Source organism: Ostrinia furnacalis, unplaced genomic scaffold (assembly GCF_004193835.3).
Source record: "Ostrinia furnacalis isolate ACB-3 unplaced genomic scaffold, ASM419383v2 OfSCF1172, whole genome shotgun sequence".
NCBI lineage: Eukaryota > Metazoa > Arthropoda > Insecta > Lepidoptera > Crambidae > Ostrinia > Ostrinia furnacalis.
In genome coordinates this window covers 1,647,459-1,671,154 of record NW_021131411.1, presented here as the reverse complement: position 1 = coordinate 1,671,154, position 23,696 = coordinate 1,647,459, and the positions used below count along the sequence as shown (strand labels likewise).

At 39.0% G+C, this 23,696-nt stretch overlaps 2 protein-coding genes across 2 annotated transcripts; both read right to left on the bottom strand.

The window, feature by feature from the left end:
- Positions 1-4,368: 4,368 nt before the first annotated feature.
- On the bottom strand, positions 4,369-16,699 carry LOC114351707 (ribonuclease Y-like). Its single transcript, XM_028303009.1, has 5 exons — positions 16,642-16,699; positions 15,371-15,498; positions 8,194-8,336; positions 7,055-7,234; positions 4,369-5,002 (listed from the first exon to the last, which is right to left on the bottom strand). Exons 1-5 carry the CDS (start codon positions 16,697-16,699, stop codon positions 4,909-4,911), a joined length of 603 nt encoding a protein of 200 aa, XP_028158810.1. The 3' UTR covers positions 4,369-4,908.
- Positions 16,604-23,506, bottom strand: LOC114351773 (protein rolling stone). The gene is made up of 5 exons (XM_028303092.1): positions 22,877-23,506; positions 21,928-22,205; positions 18,666-18,782; positions 18,083-18,275; positions 16,604-17,148 (listed from the first exon to the last, which is right to left on the bottom strand). Exons 1-5 carry the CDS (start codon positions 22,894-22,896, stop codon positions 16,929-16,931), a joined length of 828 nt encoding a protein of 275 aa, XP_028158893.1. The 5' UTR covers positions 22,897-23,506; the 3' UTR covers positions 16,604-16,928.
- Between the last annotated feature and the right edge of the window lie 190 nt (positions 23,507-23,696).

Sequence of the window (23,696 nt, the reverse complement as noted above, 5' to 3'; positions counted from 1 at the left end):
TATGTTATGTGCGTGCGTGGTAACATCTCGTTACTTGTGTAGTGAATGTTCAAACGGAAAACGGGATCACTGTGTATTACTAGTATAGCCTGACCAGGAACATAAAAACCCTCGCCATGTTGCGGAAAACTAATGGTACTAATTTCTTTTAATGGCAACAGTAACTGAAAACTTCATTGACATGTCACCTTGCATGTCAGTCTATTGCTGTCAAAGTGTAAACAAACTTTATTTTAAATGTGCGCAATTGGTTTTATGAATTAAATTGCTAAAATATTTTTATAGTCGTGAAAGAAAAGTGGTTCACAATGTGTTAAAGTATTTGTCGAAGAGAAATACTAAGGGTTCGGACAATATTTTCATTGAATAATGTTTCCGACAAAGGTTGTCAAATTGACTGACATGTTTATCGTATAGTACAGTCCACTATGAAAATTAGCTGTGGTTTGTTTCAACAAAGCGTCTTAAAACTTTCGAAACCCAGGACTGGCTTATGTGGAGCTGACGTGCGACAGCCCGCTGGCTGAGCCCTTCTTGCAACAGTGCAACGATTTGTGCTGCTTCTGTAGGTGTAGAATCCCAGGTAAAGTGTCAAAAGAAGCCGAGATGTGTATGGATCAACGTGTGAACGCAAAAATCCGAAAACACGTGCTTTTATAGGGGGTAAATAGGCCGCAACTCGCGACGTATCAAACAGTTGGTACATGTCTTTTTTCTTACTTCTTCACATCAGCCGGGATATCTTTTTAAATACTGGTGTGATTTAAATGAATTTGGTATCAATTTAAAGTTAAAAGTTTAATCTTTAAAATAGTGCTACTTTTTTTGTTACTAACAAATTCGTTAGTACACAAGATCGCGTGGAAACAACTTCATGTAAGTGATTCCATACTTTTGCTCGCGAGTGTAGTTTATTCTGTGGTAGATTGTTAAGTAATTATTAGCAAACCAACTTCAAGGAATTACCTCCCGCTCACACGGTTGCCTTAAGCAGGGTGCACTCATTAAAACTATTGAAAAATAATGCATTTCTAAAATTAAGGAATGTGTAAGGTTTGATACTTAGTAAGTGGTTAGAATGTCTTAAATTTTGATTTCTTATCAGCTAATAGTATCGTGCAATGCACATAATAATTTTTAATATTTAAAGTAAGAATGATCGAGCTATTAACTTATTAGATAACAATTTATTGACAACCTTGAAAAACAATGTAAAACTTCATGTTGTCACCTAGGTGGGTACTTCTCATTTACACTCAAATTTGATGGTCACACAATAATAGTTCATAAACGGTATAAGTTAGAACAATAACTTTGAAATCAGATGATAAAATATCTATTTAGCTACATAAAAAATAAATTTTATCGTAATAGAAGCAAAAATAATACGAAAAAATCACATGAAACGATAAAAAACGGGGTCATTTTTCGCGTTCTCATCGTGTCACACCTTCGGTTGCAATGAAACATTTGGTTACTGCATTCACAATTTTCATTCAATTTGTGTGTAGCATATACTAAAATCATCGTAATTAAATATACTTTCCACACAATAGTCAAAAAAATATCTTCTTATAATTATTTTGAATTGAGAAAGCGAAATACGTTGGTCACACGATTTTAGGTACCTAAAATTTTGAGTAATAATACAAGATTGCCGTTAAACCGAACACCAGCAACCAATCACAGCGTTCTATTCGGTTAAATGTTGTGGCAGGCCTTTGTTCAAACGATCATAGCAAATGTTGTGATAGGGATAGAGACATGCGATTTTTGGTTTTACAAAGATAATACGATAGAGAATAATACAAAGTAATAAAAACCACCTGTTATAGGGGCATTTTTTGGAGAAATTTATCAAATAACCAAAAAAACACGAATTTTAACGCAGATTTATTTCAAAATGTATAATTTTTTATTATTTTTTGGCATTTTTTGTGTATTTTATGTATTTTTTTAGTATCGCCTGTTATTTAGCATTATTACTGTTTTTATTTTATCAGGATATACTGCTTAGTTTAAAAGTTATTACGTTTTCTTTACAATAAGTAATTGGAAGAAAAAAAATTCTATAAAAAATTAAAAAAAAATCTCAAAAATTTTTTGACCTCTTTTTTGTCGATAAAAATAGGTCTAGTTTCATCTATTTTCATATGTACACTTTAACGTGACTCACACTGTATAGCCACTGATTCGAGGATTTTGCCTTCCTTTCAGTATGGAAATGAGGGACAAGATTAAAATCAAAATTTATGATTCTTGAATATGAATATTTTTTGCATATTCTCTGTATTTATGTACTGTTATAAATCGCTGTCAGCAAGTGTCGGAACTGAATAATGTATTAGATGTGTGACATCTATAAAATGTATGCATGTGTTTGTGTGTTGTGAGAGCGCTAACAAGATTAGAGATTCCTAAAATACTTTTGAGTTAGTATTATTTATTTTAGAATATTTTATATTAGTAATTAAAGTTGACATATTGCAAAAAGGTATTTATTTATGTATTTAGTTTTAGATTAATTATTTTTAAATGACATTTTATTTATACTTATGTATAAAAACTTACGATAGCCTATAAATATTTTCTTGTGAGATATGTGTAAGCATAGTTTATGTATTAGATAAAAGGAAAGCTACATTATTGTTCAGATGTTTCTATGTTTGTGTATGTACCTAAATAGAGGTAATGCTACGTTATAAATTATATGTTAAACCATTTCAATCATAATAATGACATAATGTGTGAATTAATTTATTTATTTATGTAATACAATGACAAATATTGAATGTGTAAAGAACATTATTATCATATTATACCTACAACTTGATCTTGCTCTATTTGTCACTACCTTGTCAATGGTCGCCTGACCCATGTTGGCCTAATGTCAAAGGATTTATTTTAGGGCTGGAGACTGTTGGATTTTAGTAGTAGGTATCTATTTATTTCATTCTCTTTAGCGATTACGCCCTTTTTTGACCAAATAAAGCATCTCGTGTTTCACAAAGCCGTACTATCCGTATTATTATGTTAATTAATAAATATGCATTCTTGATGTAGTAGTGATGTAGCCTACTCGGGGATTCCTGCGATTTCCCTCCAAAACCAGTTCGCGCCATAATTATGTAACAATCGGACTATTTGATGACCAACTAATGTATCTGATGAAAAATTAATACGACGTTTGTAGTTTTGGGAGGAAAAGGCACGTGCCATCCTCGTAAGATTAGACAACGGTATATAAATAATATAGTTGACTAATATTTCCTCAAAATATTCGGTTCTTCACCGAATTCAACCTTGATTTTTAAGAATCATCATCCAAGTTCAATGATACGAATTGAGTTTAGTCAACATTTAGGTATTTTTGACACGCGCCTAAGTTTGACAGAATCGATAGAGGTCCTCTCAGCAGCACTGCTTGAAGACCTCGAATCGGGTTTTTTCAAAAATTGGTTACAATTTTCAATGGTTTTTATGTTTTCTGATAGCGTGGGGAAACCTAAGGTGGCGCGATATGTTCGAAGAAATATGGTGAGGCCATCGTTACGTAACATAATAACAACACGCCCATTAATTGTAACTAGTATAATCAACAATTTTATAGCTTAAATTTTTTTACCACTGGAAATTAAGATAGAATTGGTCTTAACTATTTTTTTTTGCATAAATATTTTTTATTTTAATTTATTTATTTTATCTCTATAGAAATTAAACACTTTTTTATTGATGTTTGCATACTGCCTATATGTTAATTAATATTTTATTAGTATTATTCTTTTGGTATTACTGTCTGTAATGTGTTACATCGTTACCTTATGAATGGATGTGAACATATTTTTTATCGAGCAATATTCATACTAGTCGTATATCGTGATAAAGAGGTTTCTTGTATTGTTGTACGAGTTCATAGTTTCATAGTGTAGCGCCGCGTCGGCTCTGCACTTCACTCAGTGTTCACCACTCTCTCCTTTTTACATTTTATAGTGAACATTCCAAACGTAGATTATATTTTGTAGCTGAATCGTTGATTAGAAATGTAAGACTGAAATAAATTATACGATACAATTTTGGCGTTTCTTTTTAACATAATTTCCGTTAGCTGAATTTTGACAAAATATTTTTGTGGGAAGAGTTTAAAATGTAAATAGTTAGGTACCTACTTTTTTTTTTACAAATGGGTTGTGTCTTGGAAATTAAAAGAATTAGATTTTATAACATTAAATATATTTTTCTCATTACAAGTGTACATAACATTAGAATAACAACTTACAATTAAAACGACTTACCTTACAAAAGTAATGTTTATCTATAAAACTACAATAACTAAGTAAAAATGTAATTAAAATACTTACCAAACTCGTCAAAAAGTACTAATAGAAACTCCCCAAACATTACTTTCTTTCTATTACGACAAAAAATAATGTTGAGTGAGATAAATAATAAAGATGACCCACTAGTGTCAAATGATCAATTTTTGCAACTCCAAAAATTCATCTGCACAGCACAACTTTCATAATAAAAGGTGAAAACATTGAATTACGTGAAACGAAACGCAAATCACTAACAATAATTATCGCGGGTAGTAGTTGTCATTTAAATACAAGTAACTGTCAAAGTATTTCAGTTATTCGGCGTGTATGGATTTTGCAATATGTGATCGGTAAAGTTTCGGCCGATAATCTGTTACCGCGAACTTAGTGGGGATAAAGATCTGTGGAAGACAAATTTTCGGCGTTTTGCAAGTGATTTTAACACTGGCAGGCTCACGCAAGCCAACTTACGAAAAAACAAAAAAACTATTGCCAAGACTGTTGTGCAGATGTGACGCGAGTTGCAAGTTAAGCAAAACAAAACTATTGGCAGGACAGTTGTGCAGAATGTGACGTGGTGTGTAGTCAGCACTCAGCAGCCGTGACGCGCCGGTACTAGAGCCCACAGCAGCGCTTCAGGCAGCGACAGCGGGTGCCGCAGCCACGATCGAGCCGCGCACAGCATCCTGCAGGGGAGCCAGGGACATTTGGTGAGTCGTTACACTTTTTTAAAGCATTCTTGTGTATTTTAGGTGTGTGCTAATATTCTTATATGTCTTTGGCGTGTGTTGTTACAATTACGCGCTTTCTACGTTACGACAAAGTTGATACGACACAGCCAACGTGACGACTGCGATTTTGCGACTAATCAAATAAACGGGACGTCATAAAAGCGAATATCTCAAGTGGACCGTTGCAGTCACGTCGCATACTAACTATCGCGTTAGACGTTAGTGAGCAGGTGCACCTGAGGCAAAGATTATTTCTAGCTTTTTCCTGGCTTTCTGCTATCGTTTTATTAGTATAGATCCCAATTTTATGCGCGTGTAAGTTATGAGATTAGCTTCTGAAGCCTAGCAGCTGTCGCAAAACGTTCTCTACTATGCTTACTTGGACTCGTGAGCTCCACGGTTCACGCAGCTTGCTCGTCTCCTGTGCTTATGAAACTAGCTTCTGAAGCTACTGACAGAGCCGCTTTAGTATAGTTCTACTGACTTGGTGAGCGCGCGCGGCCACTCATGTCGAGCTGGGCCTGCGTGCGTGCATCGTGAACCGCAGCTCGCTCGCCTGTGGCTATGGGGCTAGCTTCTGAAGCTATTAACCGTCGCATAGTTCGCTATTATACTGTCTTGGTGAGCGGGCGCGGCCACAGGTCGCTCGCCTGCATCTATGGGGCTAGCTTCTGTCACAAATGTTCGCTACTATACTGACTTGGTGAGCGGGCGCGGCCACAGGTTGAGCTGGGCCTACGTGTGCTGGAAGCTCCACCGTCGCGCGCAGCTCGCTCTCTTACTGCTATAGGACTAGCTTCTGAAGCGACCAACTGTCGCAATGGTTCGCTATTATACTGACTTGGTGAGCGGGCGCGGCCACAGGTCGAGCTGGGCCTGCGGTGCTAAGCGCGCGCTGCAGCTTGTTGCGCGTGAGCTCCACTGTGACACGCAGCTCGCTCGCCTGCATCTATGGGGCCAGCTTCTGAGGCTAGCAGCTGCCTGTCTCAAATGTTCGCTATTATACTGACTTGGTGAGCGGGCGCGGCCACATATCCAGCTGGGCCTGCGTGTGCTAAGCGCGCGCTGCAGCTTGTTGCGCGTGAGCTCCACTGTGACACGCAGCTCGCTCGCCTGCATCTATGGGGCCAGCTTCTGAGGCTAGCAGCTGCCTGTCTCAAATGTTCGCTATTATACTGACTTGGTGAGCGGGCGCGGCCACATATCCAGCTGGGCCTGCGTGTGCTAAGCGCGCGCTGCAGCTTGTTGCGCGTGAGCTCCACCGTGAACCGTAGCTCGCTCGCCTCCATCTATGGGGCCAGCGTCTGAGGCTAGCAACTGTCGCAATGGTTCGCTATTATACTGACTTGGTGAGCGGGCGCGGCCACAGGTCGAGCTGGGCCTACGAAGCTACTGGAAGCTCCACCGTGGCTCGCAGCTCGCTCGTCTCCATCTATGGGGCTAGCTTCTAAAGCCAAGATGCACTGTCAGTTGACAGAGCGGCTTTACTATAGTTAACTATAGTAGTTACTAACTTTGTGAGTGGGCGCAGCCACATATCCAGCTGGGTCATCACCTACAGCTATAGGGCTAGCTTCTAAAGCCAAGATGCACTGTCAGTTGACAGAGCGGCTTTACTATAGTTAGTTAACTATAGTAAAGCCTGGTCCGTGAGCACGTAGAATCCCGCCCAATGACCCCAAGCTACCCATCCTTATCGCTCGCGCGTAATTATATTGCTGTCGCGACTGTGCGACGCGCGCCCGCAGTGAGTGTGCGAGCGCGACAGCAACATAATTACGTGCGAGCGACGAGGATGGGCAGCTTGGGGTCATTGGACGGGATTCTACGTGCTCACGGACCAGGCTTTAGTTCTATTCCCACCTCTCGTTCCCACCACTGCAACTCCTGTGTAGCCAGGATCTACAGCTTGACCGCCACAAAACCCAACCAATGAAGGTCAAGTTTGTCCCGGGGGAAAGTTTTAGTTCTGTCAACTAACAGTGCATTTTTACTATATTTACTAACTTTGTGAGCGGGCGCGGCCACATGTCCAGCTGGGCCTGCGTGTGCTGAAGCGCGCGCGCCACGCGCTGCAGCTCTGCGCGCGTGAGCTCCACGGTCGCGCGCAGCTCGCTCGTCTCCTGCGCCGCCGCCGCCACGCGCGCGCTCAGCGCCGCGCATTCGGCCGAACATTGCGCGCGAGCCCTGCGCGGAAAGGGGTGAATATCTTTAATAGGGTAGGTCTCCATCATATTCAATTGATTATTTATTATGAGCTGTCAAAAGAGTCATCAAAATGCGGTTCTCCCTTAGATTTTGTACAGCAAAGACAAGTTATCGACGTAATTTTCTCGAACTCAATGAGGGTTTTTTACACTTTTTACGTATGAAAAATCCGCCAGATGGCAATACGTAGACGCGAGTTCCAAATGCTGCATGATTGGTTATTTTTGACATGACATTGACAGATATATCAAAATCCACCAATCCCGCAGCAGTGAGACCCTACACTCACTTTTATTGAGCTGTCAAAACTCGAATCTATCGTATATTTTGTATGGCAAAGACAAGCTATGATATCGTTTTCTCGAACTCAATTGAAAAATACAGTTTTCTGGGCTAGTGAAGATGAAATGACGTGATCTTTTAGAGAAGTTGTTCCTTGAAACTATTGATGGTTTCAATGAGCCATTTTCCGGGGTGGTCAGGCGCGGATCCAGCCCTCTAAAAAGGTTGTGGGCACAGCCACCAAAAATTAGCAAAGTGAGAGCCAAGTGGTCGGTGGCGGCGGCGTTTTAGTGGAACGGCTGTGTTCCAAATCACGCTCGATTTTTTAAAGGCTCATCAGTCAGCCGTTTTTATCATCAGCCTATGGATCTTATCAATCTATATATATATATAAAAGAAAGTCGTGTTAGTTACACCACTTATAACTCAAGAACGGCTGAACCGATTTAGCTGAAAATTGTCAGGGAGGTAGTTTAGAGCCAGGAGAAGGACATAGGATACTTTTTATCCCGTTATTTATTGCCATTAAGGCGGAACAAAGTTCGCCGGGTCAGCTAGTAGATCATAATTAAAACAAGTGAATTAGGGTTGTGGCCACAATGGTGGATCCGCGCCTGGGTGTGGTTCGAAGTCCGCACTACACATGGCGGACTTACTCGCGCTCCAGCCTCAGCTGGGCGGCGGCGCGCTCTAGCTCCCGGCGTCGCTCCTCCGCGCCGCGCCGAAGCGCCGCCTCCTCCGCCTCCGCCGCCGATAACAAAGCCTCGTGCTGCGCCAGCTCCTTCTCCACGATCGACAGCTGAAACACCATTCCATCTTTAGGCAATGAGGGCTATCGTTTTAGCGCTCACCAGTTGGCGCCACTGTAGAGTAAGGTCCTGTCACTTGCTAGTAGCGAAGACAGTGGCGCCAGCTGGTGAGCGCGAAAGTGGTAGGAGGACTATCGCATTTGCACTCATCAAGATGGCGCCACTGTAGAGTAAGGTCCTGTCAATCGCCAGGGGTGCCAACTGTTAGGTAAAAAAACGATAGCCCTCATTCATTTTTAAAATGTCTCAGCGAATAGAGTCGCTTCTCAAACTTAATTTTAAATAAACAACTTGAAAAAATCGAACTGCTAAAAACTAGACTCGAACCCACGACCTTTCGCCTGCCGGGCGACTGCTCTTCCAACTGAGCTACTTAGACACTGGATGAACCTGTCGAAATTTTCAAGTGTAATACGCTGTATGGCTGCGTTTTATTTCATCAATGTTAGGTAGTAGTAGTACCCTTTACATTCAACAGAAATATTGTTACAAATTAAGCCATTCAGTCTCCAATGTACGAGAACGACCCTCTCTAATTGCATCATTATCATTTCTGCCACAGGTGCTAAATAAGTAGGTATAAGCTCTCATGAAATTAATGCCATTCCATCACCAGGCCGTCGCTTACTATGGGCCTCATAAGAAGGCTCAAGGTCACCCAAAGGGCGATGGAGCGTGCTATGCTCGGAGTTTCCCTGCGTGATCGAATCAGAAATGAGGAGATTCGTAGGAGAACCAGAGTGACTGACATAGCCCGCAGAATCGCTAAAATAAAGTGGCAGTGGGCGGGGCACATAGCTCGTAGAGCTGATGGCCGCTGGGGCAGGAAAGTTCTTGAGTGGCGACCACGAGCCGGAAGACGTAGCGTGGGCAGGCCTCCCACTAGGTGGACCGACGATCTGGTGAAGGTCGCGGGAGGCGCCTGGATGCGAGCGGCGCAGGATCGGTCTTCGTGGAAATCCTTGGGGGAGGCCTTTGTCCAGCAGTGGACGTCTTTCGGCTGGAACGAGAACGGTCTGCATTCAACGCCTTCTTGCTCTCTTGAGAAGGACATAGCTGTCCAATCTATTTTACTAGAGGTGCCTCCACAAAGCACAAAAGAAAATTCTTCTCATTAATATTTCCACTTTGCAATGTTCGTTTATTCGTAGTACTGGTTTAATATTTATAAGTAACTATATCGTTGTTGTTTTTAGATTCCAAGAAAACCATGGATTGAATAATTCTTTGATACAGCATATTTTCTTCTGTGTTTTCCAAGTCCAAGTCAGTAGGTAGATATATCTACTCACGGTAGATAATTATGCGATATTAAAACCTAACCTGCCTCACATCACAGTAAACAATCCGCTATGAATCATTGTAAGGAGATATGACGACTACAATTTAGATACTACCTAGGTACGGTCTACCTAGCTACCCATCCCGATATGAGAAAACAATCATAATGACCTCTGCAAAAGGGATTCCCAAACAAAAGGTCCCCGTGTTATTTATATAAGTATTTATACATTTTTCCATTTTTAAATGTCTTTTTCCCTACTTATTGCTTTATTAATGCCCTCTTAAGGCAAAACTGGGTACTTAGGTAACTATACTACGAGTAAAATATCTAAATTAGTTCTTTCTTGCCAATATGATATAAGATAAGTACTTAATGCATTATTTTTCGGGGCTTTTCTTTCCATTTCCTTTTATTTTTACAATTGTTGACATCCAAGGTAGGCAACTACCAAATTGTTGGACCTTTTGCGTCCTTCTCACCTCTACGCCTCGTACAAAGAGGGTTAGCCAAATTGCCTTACATTTTTTTGGGATTTATCAGTGGTAAGTACGAGTAGTTGGGTTATTTCTTAACAGATTCCATTGAACTCGGCACGTGTAAAACACCCGACCGGATCTCGAGAATACATTATAAAACATCGTCTAGCTGGTATAATTAAGTTTAATGGCCGTAAGTTACCTGTTACACATAATCGCATGTTATTCGGAGATTCGGAAAACATACGGCGAATTCTCGGAATGGCACGAGTCATAATAAGGATACGCATCCACCAACGCTGAGCTGCGTAGCGTAGCTTAGCTAAGTGATGCGCGATTATATTATAAACTATGCAGTGATTTTTCCTAGATTTGGCGGCGACGAGACGCGACTAAACATACGAGTAAGCTTGTGTATGGGGCGATGTGTCGACACCACAACAATTCTTCGGTAAAACTCGCACTCACAGATTCGCGATTCTCTCCGCGTAGTCGCGTTCATACAGGTGGAATCGCAGCCTATAAATTTAAGAAGACGGAACGACTGCGGTGTGTTGAAATTTTCAAGGCCACGTCCGTCAGTTACATCCTGTCTAAATCGACTCTTAAAACTTTTTTTTTTTTTATAAATATCATTTGTTATGCCTTGCAAAAGGTGCTATTGGATTACTCCAGTTGCAAGACGGTGTGCTATTTTTTGGATATAAATTGGATTACATTTCTATTTGTTGAATTCTTTTAGGTGATTTACAATATAGGTGATGAATTTTTGAAAGCTTTTGATGGTCTCTTCTTTTTTAATTAAATCTGTAAGATTGTATGGTTCGACATTGAGCATGGAGGAAGTAATTTCGTGATTTTGTCGTATTACAAANTCCTGGTCAGGCTATATAATATTATTTTTCAATTAAATATTTTAATAGAAATGTTGAATAAGGCCTAAAGTTAATGTAAACTTGACTTCTAGTCAGAGATGTCCCCGCCGAAGTGAGGGCGATATTTATTTATTAGAAACGGCCTTTGAGATTAAATTATTTATTTATTAGATAGTATTAAAATGATCTCTTGCTAGTCATAAGCGTAACTTTCTTTTGTATTTTATAACCGAATTTGTTCGGTCAACTTTTGTTAGTTAACTAATGATAGAAGCTCTTCCGAAAAAGGCACACGCATGTCTTTATCTTAAGATAAAGTTCTGATCATCAAATTGAACCCATTGCCAGACGTAGTACCAGTTAATACGTTTTGTGCCATGCGTAAACCAATTTAGTTGTTTTCTTGAAGCCGGGGCGTAATGTTCGTAGTTGTAACAAAGATCCTGCCAGCTGCCGGTCAGTCGCGGAATTGAACCATCGACAATAAGCTCGTGCCCGGTGCGCGTGCGCTTCTGACATTTGCTGACTTTCATGAGCCCTTTTATTTGTATCGAGTTAAGTGTAAAAATCTTTGTCTTCTCTTTTTTTGTCGGGGAAATTATGTATTGAAGTCCGGGGACAAGGTCAATGTGTGACACCCCCCCCCCCCCCTCATCGGTAGGCTGAGGCATATCCACTAAAATAACCCAGGTGCTTCGTCACTCGCTTTAGTGGGGAAAACTATGGGAATCTTGACAAAGCCTTCAACGACGACCGTCCCTCCCAAATTGTTTTCTCTACTTGGCCTAAGTTTTAACGCAATTTTGCAGTAGGAAAAACAATCCTACTAGCGCTGACAGAGAAAGGTCTTCTGTCCCTATCACTTTTTAATACAGTGTGAGTCACGTTAAAGTGTACATATGAAAATAGATGAAACTAGACCTATTTTTATCGACAAAAAAGAGGTCAAAAAATTTTTGAGATTTTTTTTAAATTTTTTACAGATTTTTTTTCTTCCAATTACTTATTGTAAAGAAAACGTAATAACTTTTAAACTAAGCGGTATATCCTGATAAAATAAAAACAGTAATAATGCTAAATAACAGGTGATACTAAAAAAATACATAAAATACACAAAAAATGCCAACAAATAATAAAAAATGATACTTTAAAAAAAAATCNATGATTGAAACTTTTGGAGTCGGTGCAGGCAAACTTTACATGTTTCATAATCTTGGCACCGACTCCAGAAGTATCACTCATGGTATACCTACATAAATATTAATTCGTCCTAATAAATAAGTAGGTAATTAGTAATTATTTTTCTACTTTTCAGTGTAGGTTTTTTGGAGTCGGTTTTATTTTAAAATATAGTGACCGGTGTTTATGTTTTTACAATATTTTAATAACTAATAAATTATACGTGGTAATTAGAGATCAGTACATCAATAAATGAATAAGGGCCTCGTATTTTTTTGTCAGTCTTTATGACTGTATGTATGTCTGTATATGTGACTGTGTGTGATCTGTTTGTAAGATAAATTTAATCTGAAGTTTGAGTTAAAAGTTGTACAACAAAAATACGAGGCCCTCTGGCCTAAATAAAAATTATATTTTTGTTGAGGGACTTTAATCAGTTAGAGTTCTTTTTTATTGAGGTACTGATAATCCGTTTTTTGCTTCTTTAGCATTTCAGAATGCCACCAGTGTCACCCTTAAAACCAATTGCGTAGAATCTTGTAACTTAGTAGGTGACGTAATCGGTAAAATTTTATTTTGTATTTAAGTAGGTACCTACCTATTTATATTATGTTATTGCTATTTATCTATGAAAATAAGACAAAATATATGTTTTATAAACACTTAAGAGTCATTTACAATAGGAAAGTTTGAAAAAATTATTGCTGTGAAGTACAGAATCACTTTCGTGGCATCAAAAAATTCAAAACGTTAAAGCTTCCAAACGAGACTCACTATTTGACTGATTTTCTGGGAATACAATCTTCATATCAAGCGCTACAATTTTTGTTTACAAAAAGTTTAAATAAGTTAGAAATAAAATTCGCCACGAAGGTGACGATGAGAACCGTGGCGATGAGAAATACCCAGGTACGTTATGATCACGAACTAATAGGTAAATGGTATGTTATAGCAAGGTGCCCCTGAAAATACACGAAGAGGATTCAATGTGCAACATTTTTTTCTAGGTATCGTCCTTCCAGATTTTTTTAATGTAGACATGTGATTAAAAGAGATTTTACAAAGGAAATTTAACGTTGAGTAAAGGGAAAGAATTTAACAATTTTCAGTTTTTTTCCTGAAATTTCTTATTATTGTGATTTAACTTAACATCACAGTCTGTAAAATTACATTATTTGATCAAGTATTCAGTAAGTCTAATTTAATGTATGGTGTCAAACTCAAGGAACTTATTAATGTAGGACGAGGGCACATCAAGTTAAATGCTTTAGCAATTATGTTATTGTAATAGACACAATTTTGCAACCAAAATGTGTATCTGACATGTCTGATTTTTTTGTCGGTTGTATATTGGGGGTTATTATTACGATTAGATATCATTTTAAAATATGTCTATAAAATGAAATAAAGGGCCATAAAATCCGAACTACACATCTAAGTAGGTATATGAATAAAACCCTCTACTAAAGAAATGCGAATCTAGTCTTTATGCATGGCAGGGATTAATGGAATTTTACCTACTCTACTTTTGATGATTGTAATAGAGTCGTAATGAATAATAGTAAATTACTTTACCTGAAAATAACATTGCAACTGTTCAGAATACTTATTTTTTGTAAATTCCTACAATTTACTTACGACTCTATCTATTAATACATTCGATCTCTAGGTTATAAAAATTCATTTTACCGTTTCAGCGGTTTAGATATGAAAACGTGAAATAAAGAGTAACTTTCGCATTTTTTTTTTTTTTTTTTTACTTTGAACAGGTTACTTATTTTTTGGAATATCACGAATTCTGTTTTGAGGTTTTCCTCAGGCCTCACGCTAAAGATCATAGTCCAAGTGACCAGTTAATAAAAACCTCGTCAATTAATTCAGATTCCAAATTGCTCTTTTACTTGGACNTAGTGAACTCCTGCAAGCTGTTATATGTAGGCAGAAGAGATCGTGTATGGACACAGGTGTTGGGGTCCATATAAAGATTTTCGGCCGAGTCGTTTCCTTTTTGTTTGTTTTTAAATTTGACTATACTAATAGGTGCTTCTATAAAGTCGGGCACTTTATGCATGGTGGATGCAGCTTTTGCCGCCGAGTCTGCCTCTTCATTACCCTCGAATCCAGCGTGGGCTTTAATCCACGCGAATTCGACGGTGCATCCAGATGAACGGCCTTGATGAAGTAGCCGGTGGATTTTTACAGTCAAAATAATACTTTTACACTTTGGGCCTCCGCCCCCGCGCGTACCAGTTCAGGCAGCTTGGGATGGCGCAGCACGAAATTGTCAAAGGATATCAAGACACCCCGTAGACTACGCAGACTTTTAGTCGGCCGATAGTTGGGTCGGGTTGTTAATCTGTACTGTATGAACAATTGAACATGTATGGAAGTGCGCACATTACACAGATTTGGTAACGGCTGATTCTTCATTAGATATGCAGTCTCCAAGGCATTGTCTGGAGAAACAAATTATCTTGGGACAAATGGAAGGCAGACATGCTCGAAATAGGGCACCGCCGAGATGGTCAGATGCGGTGAAGAAGACGGTGGGCGGAAGTTTGCATCGTGCGGTCCACAACTCCATACAGCTTATGACAGAAGTCTGTGGAGAAACACTATATGTGGTCGCGATCATCAGTGAGGGAAGAGGAAGATTCTTCATACAAATTGGAAGCCGACCAAACTAGTCTGTAGTCTACGGGGTGTCTAAGCCTTACCTTGCGCTTGGCGAGGTCCCGCTGCGCGCGAGCTGTCACTCACACGCCATCCTGCTTCCCAGTCAGGAAGTCAGGGGCAGTCCTGTTGTCCCCCCCGGTTGGATCTCCTGGGGGGACCACCCACCACCATCCATGGTTCTTCCTGCCTCACGGCGTACGAACCGAATCTCGGGAGAGCGCGCGGGTACTTGCTCTGGGCTTTTTTCCCCGGGCGCTTTGCTTGACTTCCTACAAATTTCTCTGATCCATGTCCCTTTTCATAGTCAATTCTCCCCCTTCTGGGGCTTGACACCACAAATACGGTACTTCGCGTCTCGTTGATAAATGTCATCACTTCTTCTCGTAACTTCGCCTGATTGTGTGCCTGGAGTGCGCGAACTCGCAAACGTAGTACTGCGACTACCCCTGGGTGGACCAGGGGGACAACAGGACTGCACCTGCCAGACACTGGGATAGCGCAGCGTGAAAATATCCCAGGATATTAAGCCTTACCTTGCGCCGGGCGAGGTCTCGCTGCGCACGCGCATCGGCAGCGGCGGCGCGCTCCACCGCCAGCGCGCGCTCGCACGCCGCGGCGGCTGCGCGGACGCCCTCCAGCTCGTTGCGGCAGTTCCGCCAGCCTGTAGAACACACCGGTCGAATGGGGATTTAGGAGGTCGCCACACTTCCAAGATAGATCCGCGAAGGCATTTCAGCTAATAGCAAAGGTCTTAGAGCGCTTTCACATTAGGGCGTTAGTAGCGCGACAGCTGCGCGGCAGCGGCGTTTTTATAATGTGCAGGTGTATCAGCTGTCACATAGCATGAAATGGCAATGCCAGATTTTGTATGGAAGGTGGTGTCTTTTTTTTTTCGCGCGGCCATCGACCATACTTTGTTTTTTGATTTCAAAATAGTGTTTTAAACCAAACTTACTATGGCATGTATACCTCTAAACTCAGTCTAAACTGAGTTACGAGCATTAGAAGTTTAATTATTTTCATACTAGATTTGCTTTTTGCGCGCAAGTTTTGTAAGAAATTGCAACAAAATATTGCGCTATTTTTTTATTGCGCTGATTCTGCTGCATACTGATGTCTGGAGCCTTTAATGGATGGTATTGTTTGTTTACACATAAAATGTCATTATTTTGTTGCAATTTCCAACAGCAAATCTAGTATGAAAATCATCAAACTTCTGATGCTCGTAACTCAGTTCAGACCAGCGTTGCCAGACGTCCCGATTTTGGCGGGACGTCCCGATTTTTAAATCAAATTTAAATGTCCCGCGCGGGACAGGCTCGGTCCCGCTTTTCGGAGAGAGACACTCACTTCACCAGACTATTGTTTGAAACGCCATTTATTCTAAAGACGAATTAGAGTAAATCTGATTTAAAATATATTTTTTTGTTATAATACATTTTCTATGGCTACTTTTGCTATCTATTGTCACGTAAACGTAATTTTAAGTCAAATAAAAAGAGAAATATTTGAAAACCTTTGATTATTTATACGTTTTTTTACTATGTCCCGCTTCAGACGGAAGAATCCCGCTATTTTCACTCAAAAAGTACCAAAGTCCCGACTTGGCGAAAAAAAAAACTGGCAACGCTGGTTCAGACTGAGTTTAGAGGTATACATGTCATACTAAGTTTGGTTTATTACACTATTTTGTAATCAAAAAACAAGGTTTGGTCGATGGCCGCGCGAAAAAAAAAAGACGCCAATTTCCGGCATTGTCTTTTAAATTAATACTGCACTGTACCTTGGTCACTGTATTAAGTACAGATTATCACATCGTTCCTGTCTGTAAGCTCCTTATGGATGATAGTTTCAAGAGCCATGTAAGTACATTTATTACAGAACTAAAACGTTTGCCTTGAAATAGGCAAACGTTTTAGCATGCAATTTCAACTAACTCAAGTTTGCTTATTAAAACAGGCAAAATTAAGGACTAAAAGAATCGTAGGGTAACGGAGACCTTGCAGATATTTAAAAAGAACATTGAACTGTAGTGCTCATTACTGGCCCTCCCGTAGTAGCAAACAAAATAACAACCACCTAAACTAATTATCAAACTATTCTCGTGTGTAAGATGTCGTCAGGGGGCGTGGCTTGCAGGGCTTGGCTGGTGGTCCTCACGAGCGACGTCGACGCCTTGTCCCGGCAGAGGGCCAGCGCCCAAAGCAGAGCGTAGATCGCGAGCAGACCCGCTATCGATATGCCGACTATGCCCCCGGCACGCTTTCCGTATTTCCAGTCTAGTATCTCATAGATGTAGTGATTACCCATTCTGAAATAAGCAAATGGTTGATCAGAAAGTTCCACTTGGTCAGTAGGCGTGCTATCCATTCATACAGTCTACCTGACAACAATACTCGAAGATTTTTAATGGTAAAAATAACGAGATAAAAGACGATAGGTTAGGGCCGCCTGTTAAAATGATAGTTATCTGCCACCACTAGTGTTCCAGGGGCCTATAGGCTTTTAGGTCTAAAATTAAGCCTATTTAGTTCTTTTTTTGGCCATGATAGACTACTAGGCTTTTAAAAGGCTACTTATTATAAAAAGCCTATAGGTTTAAAAAAAAAACCTATAGGCCTAAATAGTCTTTTAGGCTTTATTTCAGACTAAAGTCTTTTTCGAGTAGTAGGCTTATTATAAGGCTATAGCCATTATTCAGGTTATGGCTTAGTATGAATTAAACAAGTAAGTATTTTTGTATTGCATTTATTTTCAAATTAAATAAAAACGAATAATATTTGAAATTGGAAATAATTAAGTACCTCATTGTTATACATTATTATTATTATATATTTCTAGGATCCCATCATCAGATCCTGACTTGGTGACAATGGGACCACCTCAGAAGTGTACCCTATCGAAAAAAAAATATTTGAAAATCGGTCCACAATTGACGGAGTAATTGGTGAACATACATAGAAAAAAAATACATAAGTACAGTCGAACATATACTTAACCTCCTGCGCCTAGCCTACAAAATGGCTAAAAGCCTATAGTCAGCGGGTGGACAAAAAAAAGGCTATGAAAAAGGCCTAGCCTAAAGGCCTAACAGACCTTTTTAGGCTTTTTTCCCGCTGTAGCCCCTAATTCATAGGCTAGCCTTAAAAAAAGCCTAAAAGCCTATAGGCCTCGGGAACACTAGCCACCACTGACATAATTCCCTACAATATTGTCAAAAAATTGAGTTTTTTTAAGTGACTTACGCGTCAGTCCCTCCCGCAGCGTAGTAGATGGCCGTGAAGGCCGCGTACCAGAGGCCAATCCCGAGCGGCTGGTAGAAGTGCAGGAAGCGCACGGGCGTGCGCGAGAGAGCCACCTCCAGGAACGCGATGCACGAGTTGAATCCGTGCGTCGACAGGTCCAGCCAGAACATTCGCCGGCTTTCAGCAGATAACTCTTAAAAAAAACAAGTGAGTGATACATTAGGGTTGTTCGCATTTTAAATTACATAAGGAGACAAGTTTCAGAAGCGAGGACGTTTCCTACGTCTAACGAAGACACTCATTGGTCAGCAGGAAAAAATATACCTAGTATCAAAATGACTACACAGTCTATGTTTTAGAAGATTAAAATACTCGTATTTTAAAAAATATATTGAAAATTTGAATCGACGACCTTTCGCTTGCTGGGCCACTGCTTTGACCACTGAGCTGTGGAGACATTGCTTAACATGTCCTAAATTTTGAAGTGATTTACGCTGCATTTGGCATTATAAATGTGAAAACTTATTACATAGGTAGGTATATTATTAATAATTATCCTCATTAGTAGTTATTTAATCCGTACCTGAGTCGTAGAGCAGGATCCAGTAGAGCGCTGTGATCATGATGGCGAGGCTGACTGCGGAGTTGTACAGCAGCCAGTACATGCTTATGTACCAAGGTATATCCGAATCCGATGTTTCTAAAAAGCAAACAAAGTAACATTTTATTTAGCGTAAAAAACATTTTTTTTACCAAGTAACCTACCACTATTGTAAATTTTTATTACGTGTAAGCAATCAACTATGACTTAAATATGATATCTTGGTAAGATATGTAAAACGATATTTTTCCATTTATGACCTATCGAAATCGAATTATTGTATATTGAATAGATATAAAAATATAAACCCATCTGATAACCACAAGACATTACTTCCGGATGCCGGTTAATGTAACGGGAGTACCTACCTACGAGTAGGTATATCATGGTCAAAGGGTATGTTGACAGGTAGCAGTGTAGCATCATCCATTCGAGCGCTTTTCTACATCTTTTAGGCCCTGCAATTCCTATGTTAAGCATCTTCTGGATAAGCTCTGTTTTATCAAACATCACATCTGCACTAACTAAACTTAGATTACATTGGAAGCTAAAGTAAAAAGTAATCAAAGTTAGCATCTAGCAATTTTATATGTATAGGTAGATGTAAGCGTCAGTGAAGATTACATTATCAGCCTTGACACGAGCATTTCCAAACTTACGCAGGCTGCATTTGGTATAACGTCAGTTGAGTGCGGATGCGGTAACCACGGCTACGTGAATGTGACGCCCAACGCGGGGTTTCGACACTCGGTACCTACGCGGACACTGACCAGCTGACAAACGGTACCTACTGTTTGTTGATAGCTGTGAAGAATGTAAGTAAATCACCTGGATGTCCTTGTGAAAACTTTCTTAGGTCATTGACTTTGACTGGAGGTCAAAAGTTTCAAGTTTGAAAAAGAAAAAGTGATGAAAACTTATTTGTTAAGAAGTTAGGTGTTCCTCGTACATGCCACAAACTTAAAATTTTAAAAGTTTATTAATCTTATTGAAAGAAAATATACCTACGTTTATAGGTAATTCTTCAGGTGATGCTTTTAAGAACTCTTTGTGATCGTTAATGTTTCATAACATATTTCCATTATTTCCCACAATATCCTACCTGCCAATCTTATTCTGACAATGTATTTTTATCTCCGTCATTTAAGTTCTGCGAAAATAATACGCTGCAGTATCCGCCGTTCGCGAGATTGCAAAACGAGCTTTGTCATACCACTACTATACTAGTATGTATTCTGTGGTCATACTAAGTAATTATTAGCAAACCAACTTCAAGGAATTACCTCCCGCTCACACGGTTGCCTTAAGTAGGGTGCACTCATTAAAACTATTAAAAATAATGCATTTTTAAAATTAAGGATTGTGTAAGGTTTGATACTTAGGTAGATACTTAAGTGGTTAGAATGTCTTAAATTTTGATTTCTTATCAGCTAAATATAGTATCGAGAACGATCGAGCTATTAACTTATTAGAAAACAATTTATTGACAACCTTGAAAAACAATGTAAAACTTCATGTTGCCACCTAGGTAGGTACGTTATGATCACGAACTAATAAATGCTATGTTATAGCAAGGTGCCCCTGAAAGTACACGAGGAGGATTCAATGTGCAACATTTTTTTCTCAACGTATCGTATCGTATAGGTATCGTCCTTCCAGAATTTTTTTCATTGTAGACATGTGATTAAAAGAGATTTTACAAGGGAAATTTTACGTTGAGTAAAGAGAAGGAATTTACAATTTTTAGTTTTTTTCCTGATTTTGCAACAAAAATGTATACATATATGACGTGTCTGATGTTTTTGTCGGTTGTATATTGGGGGTTATTATTACGATTAGATATCATTTTATGTCTTTAAAATGAAATGCAGGGCCATAAAATCCGAACTACACAGCTAAGTACTTAGATATATTAATAAAACCCTTTACAAAAAAAATGCGAATGTAGTCTTTATGCATGGCAGGGATTGATGGAATTTTACTCTACTTTTGATAATTGTAAGAGAGTCGTAATAATAGTAAATTACTTTACCTGAAAATAACATTGCAACTGTTCAGAATACTTATTTTTTGTAAATTCCCACAATTTTACTTACGACTCTTATCTATTTACATTACATCCTAGATCCCTCGATCTCTAGGTTACTTATAAAAATTCATTTTACCGTTTCAGCGGTTTAGATTATGAAAACGTGAAATAAGTAAAGAGTAACTTTCGCATTTATTTATTAAAATATTTGTTTTCTTTGAAAAGGTTACTTATTTTTTGGAATATCACGAATTCTGTTTTGTGGTTTTCCTCAGGCCTCACGCTAAAGATCATAGTCCGAGTGACCAGTTAGGTAATAAAAACCTCGTCAATTGATTCAGATTCCAAAGTGCTCTTTTACTTGGACGTAAGTANTACTTGGAGGTAAGCTATCCAATTTGCCGTTGACTTTGACCTGCGTGTATTAGTCTCCGTGTTTAATAATTAGTATCTTGTATGAACGGTATTTTGACGCGTTCATTTATATTTATTTATTTTAATACATTTAGCATTGTATAAGAAATAAATGAGAATACATTAGCCTATTTGCATCGTATATTTACAAGCTACTGATATTTTTTTAATCCAAAGAATTTTCATAATGTTACGGTACGAAGAAGTTTTCCTAAATAAACAAACGTGGCGAAATATCATGATAAGGGATTTCGATAAATATTTTTATTCGTATCGAATAGAATAGAATAAAATGTCTTCAATAAAATGAATAGAATTAATCGTAGAGTCCAAATTAATACGTAACATAAGTATCTTTGTCATTAAATCATGTTTTACTATTATTGATGATAACACTATAAAACTTATTAATGATGTTTTAAACATTAAATAGATTGGTTCTTGTTAATCAATAATTTTTTTTATGTTATACCACAGAATAATAATAAGTACTGTTATACTCGTAATTTACCTTTACGTATTAATTTGCTGCAACAAACGCTGCGTTTGAGATTATCAATGCAATCATCGATTCCGTTAACCCATGTCTTCGATAATAGATTCTATGAACATTCTTTGATAACCATAACAATGGTAAGTATGTTATTTAAGTGCCGTTTTATCCAGAATTTTATTACTAAATGGTTTTGCCATTTCATGTAAGTAGATTAATCGGATGACCAAAATCAATGATTAGTACTTAGTAAGGTATGTAGATAGGGTATTACAGATTTCATAAGTGATCAAGTATTTTTGACTAACCAGAAGGTTTCTTTACAAATATGATGCCCGACACCAGAAGTCCGCTGAGCGTCATCATGGTGACCATGAGCAGTCCCCAGTTGGTGAGGTAGATGAGCCAGTAGGGGCTGGCACCCTCGGCCACGGACCACGCCAGGATGCCCACAGCCGCCGCCGCCAGCAGCAGCCGCAGCACCAGCAGCGGCAGCGCCGAATCCCCCCGCTGCCATGACGACGCGTAAAAGTCACTCAACTTGCCATTCGACGACACCCAAATATCCGATAGGGTCACACTATCCCTAAAAAGTTTCACCATTTTTCTTACACAAAACACACAATCGATCGCCAAGCTCGAGGGTGCGACGAGATCAAGTTATCTAAGTCGACACGATAACACCATTTCGCAACCCGCGAAGGAATGGCGAGATGTCGCCAGAGAGTATTATCGATAGGTCTCTATCATTATCACAGGTAAATAATGTTTATTGCTATTGTTGAATGAAAGAATGAGGTGAAGTTTAACCGAAGTTTTTATGCGAAGACTTGACCGAGCGCGAGTGGTAGTGCGGTTAGTTTGGAGCGTTTACGCGAAGTAGTCGGTGTTTTATAAATAGACTAAAGTTGTGGTAAAACAAAAGAAGTTAAAGGACAGTGGCGCGATGGCGGCGAGCGCGGGAGCGACGGCGGCGCGCGCGCGCAGCCTGCGGACTGGCGTCTTGCGTGACCACAACTTTGCATTGAACTTGCGCAAACACCGCTAACCTCATTATGTAATTAAGATGTTTTCTGACAAACTTGGTTTATATGTTAACGGGTTTGTATTATCGGGTTGATGGTGATGAGTAAGCATAAAATGAGAGAACTGCGTCTTGTTAAAATAAATGGCATAGAAACCGCTTGCTAATAGAGGGGATGGAAAAGCCGTTTCGTTAAATCACATTAAGTAGGTATAAAAGGTAAAAGTACGTACGCATAAGAAGTAAGATACATCTTTCAATATTCCAACAAATGATTACTTAAAAAATATAATAATTCAAAGGGTTTTTATCACTAGAATAGTGTACAACTAATAAAACTTAAAGATAGTAAATGCTTCATGACATGACATAAAAATCTAATGACTGTTGTCAAAGTAAGTACCTACTCTATGCTAGGTTCTTCTAGCTGTCACACTGCATACACAGGAACGTTTAAATACATAAAAAAATATAGAGTCATTGAGATTGATAAGACGGAGACGGTCAAATTCATACTTACTCACTAAATACCTGCTAACCTTGGCGGGAAATGACATAACATAATAAGCAATGTGATACTGAATTTATATTAAACACGACAACTGTTAAAGTAACTAGCTTTTACACACTGCTTCGCCCGCGTGAAATTAAATTTGTAACAGAACATATATAAATAATAGCCTAAGTAGGTACTCATATGTTAATCTGATCGTCTGATGTTTAAACGATAATAATGTATTCGTACAGTACTTTTTGCGTGATCTGCGTGAAAGATTAACAAACATACATCTACACAAACTTTCGTAGTTTAATATTAATAGGATAAGAAATTGAATCACTAGGAGCCACGCCCACGATCACTCATTTTCAATTTGGTGCCATCACAAAAAGCTAGTAACTGCACGGAAAAACCATGGACATCGATTCTACCTGTTTCTAAATGTAGAGTGCCTCTGCTAAAAGAGTAATTATTTATCAATGAGAGCGAAATTTAAAAGGTTTAGGTAAGTACACTTAAAATGAAAATTACAATAGTATATCTTGAAAAATATA

Bases quoted from the DNA above. Each gene is read 5' to 3' on its own strand.
- LOC114351707 (XM_028303009.1), bottom strand. From the start codon at position 16,699: ATGGCTCTTGAAACTATCATCCATAAGGAGCTTACAGACAGGAACGAT. The intron at 15,499-16,641 runs GTACTTAATACA...TGTGTTCTACAG, and splicing joins CAGGAACGATGTGATAATCT to GCTGGCGGAACTGCCGCAAC. The intron at 5,003-7,054 runs GTTAGTAAATAT...GCTCCCCTGCAG, and splicing joins TGGCCGCGCCCGCTCACAAA to GATGCTGTGCGCGGCTCGAT.
- LOC114351773 (XM_028303092.1), bottom strand. From the start codon at position 22,896: ATGTATCTTACTTCTTATGC. The intron at 18,783-21,927 runs GTTAGTCAAAAA...TTTGCTTTTTAG, and splicing joins ATTTGTAAAGAAACCTTCTG to AAACATCGGATTCGGATATA. The intron at 17,149-18,082 runs GTAAGTCACTTA...TGCTTATTTCAG, and splicing joins GCTGCGGGAGGGACTGACGC to AATGGGTAATCACTACATCT.